The 6,376-nt window shown below is 32.2% G+C and overlaps 1 protein-coding gene across 1 annotated transcript in view; it reads right to left on the bottom strand.

Moving 5' to 3' along the window:
- Positions 1 to 6,165: 6,165 nt before the first annotated feature.
- The window catches only part of LOC110315319 (olfactory receptor 7G2-like), a 981-nt gene continuing 770 nt past the window's right edge, over positions 6,166 to 6,376 (bottom strand). Inside the window, exon 1 of the mRNA XM_021189404.1 lies at positions 6,166 to 6,376. This exon is cut by the window's right edge and continues 770 nt beyond it. Within this exon, the coding sequence (XP_021045063.1) occupies positions 6,166 to 6,376 (211 nt within the window).

Raw genomic sequence — 6,376 nt, forward strand, 5'->3', positions numbered from 1 at the left:
TTTTATGATTACACTTATTTTATGGATAAATTACACATTTAGTCTTGGTAGTTTTATTGAACTACTTTAAAAAGTTTACTTTATATGCAGTAAGCATCATATATTTAATCTGTAAAATTCCATGAATTTGGTGTTATATAGTAATATGTATATATACCAACATACATATGTAAGTATAGATATACAGCAGAAAAGTCTTTATCAAAGCAAGAAATGTTCTTGTCTCTTAATAAAATAATTTCCTTTTTGTCTTGAATTTATGGTAATTGTTTTAAGATTCTTTCATTAAGTTATGTCAANAGTTCATTAACTTTTAAAAGTTATTTCATATCTTCAGGTGATTTGACTGCATGTATGTTTGTACATTAATTTCGTTGCTAATGTCACCAGGTTCCAGATTAGAATGTCAGGCCTGGAGTTACAAATGACTGTATTCTGTCACATAAGGAGTAGGAACTGAACATAGGTAGTCTGGAAGAAAAAAGGATATACCCTTTTTAAAAATTGGATATTTTATTAGATTTACATTTCAAATATTGTCTCCTTCCCTGTTTCCCCTACACAAACCCCTATTCAATCCTCCATCCCCCTTGCTTCTGTAAGGGTGGACCTCTACCCACCCATCACTTCTGCCTCACTACTCTAGCATTTCCCTAAGCTGGGCCATCAAGCCTTCACATAATCAAGGGCCTTCTCTCCCATTGATAACAGAAAAGGCCATCCTATGCTACATATGTAGTAAAGGATGTATCCTTAACCATTGAAAAATCTCTTAAGTTCAATAGTTCATTAAAGTTTTATAATTTATTTAGAGAATTGCTTGTATGAACACTACATGTAAATCATTATTGACCCTCCTTCCTACCTCCAACTCTTCTTTGGTCTTCCATTCTTCCAAAATTCATGATCTCTTCTTTACTGTTGTTACATATGTGTACATATGTATATTGTATAGATGCATATATATATATATATATATATATATATATATATATATACTATATTGTCATATGTCTGTACAAATATGTGTATAAATATGTAAGTATACAAATGTATATACAATCAACTAAGTTCATTTAGCATTGCATATATATACATACATACATATATGTATATATATACGTATATATACATGTATATATACATATATATATGTATAGATAGATAGATAGATAGATAGATAGATAGATAGATAGATAGATAGATAGATAGATAGATTTTCAGGGCTGATCACTTGAGATTGGAAAGTATATTTGGGAGAAAATTCATTCATTCTATTCATAGTTTCTCATTCAGTATTAGTTCCTTGAAAATTTCATAGAATGCCTTTTTATAATATTCATGACCTCTCTCCATCTCCACAACATTCATCCTTTCTCTCTACCTACTCAACTCTGACCAATCTTTTGAAAATCCAAGTAGAGTTTTGCCGCCCAAGTATGTTCAACATATCAGGGGCTATATTGGGGTAAAGTGACTCCCCTCTTTTTAGTAACTTCTATTTAACAGGAGCTACTTTTACAGGAATGCCACTTTGGGTCTACATACCGTCTGCCTATTGAGATTGTCAGCCATTTCTGTGCAGGTTTTGTTTATGCTGTTGCAACTACTGTATAATGATATGTGCAATCACCCTTCAGTATAGAAACAAAACAAAACAAAACAAAACAAACAAATGAACAAACCCATCATTTCTTGGAGTCATTCACAGATTATAGCTCTTATAAACTTACTACTGTGGACCTTTAAGATTATCCAGCTCCTGATTATATTCCTTCTGCTTGTGTTTCATAGGTATAGGAAGAACTGTTACTAGATACTTTTAGTATAANAGACTGAGAATCTCAGTCTTTTGTAAATGTGTTTCAGTGACACACATGATATACGGAAAGCTCCTGAAACTTGAACCAAATGAAACCCTTCCTCCTATAGGTTATTATGTTCATGCATTTTTGATAATGAGACATAACAAAAATGAATACCATCACTTGCACTTCTCTATTTTTCTTTCTTTTATTTTCTTTATATTCTACATATGACAGAAAACACAGACTATTTTTTATGATGATTATGGCTTATTTTGCTTTATAAAACAATATCCAGTTAAAGAAATCTCCTTCAAAAGACATAATTTAATTTTAAGTCAGAATTAAACTAACATAATAAAATTATAATGAAATTAATTGTGTAACATTTCAAGGCAGTGAAGCTGAATACCAGAAGGTTTAGGCTGTGAAGCAATGCATACCAAATGCTAATGGAAAGAGTGACCAGAATGAGCAGAAAATACAGTAAGGGTTATGATTATTGTGTAAACTCGTAAAAGACATCAAACGGTCAAACAGTAATCATAGACCATTGTAATGAAGATAATTTTTAACAAGGCAAATAGTTAATTGAATGGGTAATTCAATAGATGTATCTATAAAATACTTTGTCACATAGGGCTCAGTAAACACTGCATAAGAGTAGAAAAAAAACTTTGTAGAAGTCAGACTACTAGGATGTTTGCTGGAGGAATGTGTCTCCTAGTGATGTCAGAAACTGTGTCAATAAAGTATCACTGCTTGTGGACGTTGTACATCGTGGTGCGGAGCCTAGTGCGCACCACGATGTACAACGTCCACAAGCAGAATTAGTAATGTTTTTATCTTTATAAAAAATATTAGTGCATCATTCAACCCTCATTAGAAAATTTTCTTTTTTGCAGTAGATGGCAGTTAAACCAGAAACTCACAACTGCCCTACATTCAAAAACTAAATGATTGAGGAATGCTCAGCCCTAAATGGAACACGTGTACCACATTCCTTCAATTCAAGTATTAGGAAAAAGTCATGAAAAAGACACGGTGAAATTTTAAGAACCAGATGGAATAGTTATGTACAGCCAAAAAGTATTTGGTAGACATGACAACGGCATTACACATATGAACACACAGTGACACTTACTGCATCTCTAGATCTAGAGTAGATCAAGCCAGACAAAGTTCTAGCATAGATGGGAAAAGATCCATGAAATACCAACAATAATTATGGTATCTGTGAGAGATGGGAGTTGCTAAGGGAAGGAAGTACTTCATCTTTAGATATGATATCCCTAAAAAGGCTTTCAATGTTCCAGTAGATGATCCTAAACCTATTTACATTGACACACTAAGAGGATTCTTTTTGAAACACACAACACAGAGTCAAAAACTAACTTGTGGAAGTTAAAAGAAGATACATTTTGATCGAAAGGGAAAAATTTGATGGGAAGATAGGAACGTTAATTTATGGAAACACATTATTTTCATGTATTAAATTCTCATCAAATTAAAATGATCTGACTGTGTGTTTGGGTATGTTTGTTATAATTTGTTAATGTTTGGTATCATTTCTGTGGAATAAACTAACCTGAGGCAGTATAAGATTATAGAAAGGAATGCAGAGGTAGGAATCAAAGTCCATAGCCAGAATAATGATTACTATATTATTTACAGTATGCTAAACAAGTATCTTGGTGGAATAGATCCCCCCAAAAAGAGGGTAGAGTTTTTTTTTTTTTACATTATCTGTCAGTCTCTCAGAAAGGAATATTGGAATAACTCTTAGATTTTTAAATTCCACATTATTTTTTGAAGCTAATGTAAAATAGAGGTGATAATAGAAAATAAACAAGTTTCAAAATTTGTTGTTCCACTGAAGCAATATAATTACCTGGAGATTTATTAAGAAAGTTAGTTGTTGGCCTGTAATCTGTAATCCTCATGAAAATCAGCTCTAGAAATGATCATCATCAATCTTGTAATTTCTATGGTCTATCAAGTCGTCTGCCACATTTTAAAGTCTGCAAATTTCTGCTTTAGAAAATTCGTCTTTATTGTAAAGACAAATGAGTTAGAAAAAGGTTTTATTTTGATTTTCAAGAAGCCCATGCTTGCTCTCTTATATCATCTCTGTGTTTACCTTTTCAGCCCAATATTTAATAAGTAGAAATTTATTTATACATTATGTTAAGTAGAGAAAATAAAATTAAATAGTGTAGCTTTATTCATTCAGAATGATTTACTTCTTTCTACACTGAGGAATTGAATAAAAATTATAATAATAAATTTCCATGTTTTCTTAAGAAGTATTTTCCCTAAGCTTTTAGGTACATTCTGATTGGAAGGTAAAGTGTATAACTTTAAGAGGAATAGAATAGAGTATAAAATTACATATTTTTTAAAAATATATAAAAATTGGAATAGTCATTACTTCTCAGAAGACATAATAACAGTAAAAGTACGACTGCATCACATTTTCTAGGAGAAATGTCCCTAAAGAATTTGGTTTTCCTCCATCTAGAAGAAACAGAGTTGCCCATATAAACAGAAATCATCTACAGTATTCTTGTTCTCAAAAGCTTTAAAATAAATTCAGTCACAAGACTTGATTTTTTTTAATGGAAGTGTGTTTGGTGATGTATAGGCACATAAATTCAAAGTTCTTGTATAGAGGATAAAGGATAACTTGCGTGATTCAGGTCTCTCCATTTACCAGTAAAATGAGATCTGGCTACATAAAAATATTTGACATATTATGTATTTATCCATCAATTTATCTATCTATCTATCTATCTATCTATCTATCTATCTATCTACCTACCTACCTACCTACTGTGTGTTCATGTTTAACCATGTAGACATCCACATGCCATAGCTTGCATAGAGAACTTATACAACACATTATGGGAGGGAATTTCTACTTCAAGCATGTACAACATAGGGGTGAAAAAATGTCGAAAGTGTAGCAATAGCATCTTTAAGAAGTAGGCCATTTCATTGGCCTGAAATCTGGCCATATTCTCAGGACACAATTCAAACTATTAAAAGGAGTCAGACTAAATGATGTATAGTGCATACACACAAACAAACACATACACACACACACACACACACACACACACACACACACATATATATATATATGAATATAAACAGGGTCTTGTTATTAGTCAATGGTTACCCTGGAATGTTCTCACTGGGTAAAGGGGTCACTGCAAGCCCAGTGACCCGAGTTCAATCCCTAGTACTAACGATTCTCATTACCAAACACCTACTGGTCATTAGACAAGACTGGGCCAATGGAATCAGTTGACACACTGTCAGCTGCTTAAAAGAAAACTCTGTGTCTCAAGAAATCAGGAGAATTGTTTGACCCTTAGAAAATGAACCATTTTTTAATACCATACAAATTAATTTGAAATGATTTTAGGCAATGATCGTGAATGTTACAGTCATCTCCATTTTTGAATTCTGACATCTTCAACACTTCATGATATATTTATATAGGATATCAGGTCTCCATGAATAGATCATGCATGTAACAAATGAATTTCTGCATGTAACAAATGAATTTGTGATAGAGCAAAGACGAGTATAAGGAAGGGGTTGGGAAGAACAAAGAGAAGTTAGCAATGACACAATTATATTATAATTACAAAAATATAAGAAAAATAAGTCACTGAATACAAAATGAACATATAAAAATTGAAATAAAATGTAGGACATGGAATGACATGCAAAATAATAAAATAATACATCTTCAGAACATAAAATGTAAAACTCTTACGTGACTATCAAGTCTTACAATATATATATAATCTTCTGCCTTAACCAGAAACTGCTCATGCATTTTGATATTATTCCCAGAACCAGGGAGGAAAGGNTTGTAGGAAGGATTGATAGAAGCCCAAGCTTCTTCAAATATATTCTACGCCAAGAAATGTCCGGTTATAACTGTGGACAATTCCATTATTTTACGATATTAATGATAGGGTCTTTATTCTCTTAGGTCTGAAGATACCATCACTGGCCATTGATAACTCTCTCAAAATTAACACAAACAACTAATATATAAATATGTCAATTCTATAGATAATGGCATTGAATTTACTGAGAAATGTTAACCTCAAAGGTACATGCACTGTTATTAAAAATTTACAGAAACAGGTTCTCAGGAAATGAGGATCCGTCTCCTTGACATAGAGCTACAGAAAATGCCATAATTGTAAAGTTTAATATGGTTAAAACATAGTGCATTTGTGATACTATTAAAAGAATGCAGTATGAAAATGGAATTTTGATTCAGTAAAGTTGTATTAGTTTACTTACTCTAGAAATTGATGTCCAAATAAATGAAATGTCATAGAAATGAAGCTATTCTACTGAAGAATTTCCTCATGGCAACCTTCATGTCCCTGTTCCTCAGACTGTAGATAAAGGGGTTCAGCATCTGAGGTACTACAGCATACATCACTGAAGCCACTGCAGACTTCCTGGATGAGTCCTTAATAAAAGATGTAATATATACCCCAAATCCTGTCCCATAGAACAAAGACACAACTGACAGGTGA

The sequence above is a fragment of the Mus pahari genome, unplaced genomic scaffold (assembly GCF_900095145.1).
Source record: "Mus pahari unplaced genomic scaffold, PAHARI_EIJ_v1.1 scaffold_13427_1, whole genome shotgun sequence".
NCBI classification, from domain to species: Eukaryota; Metazoa; Chordata; class Mammalia; order Rodentia; family Muridae; genus Mus; species Mus pahari.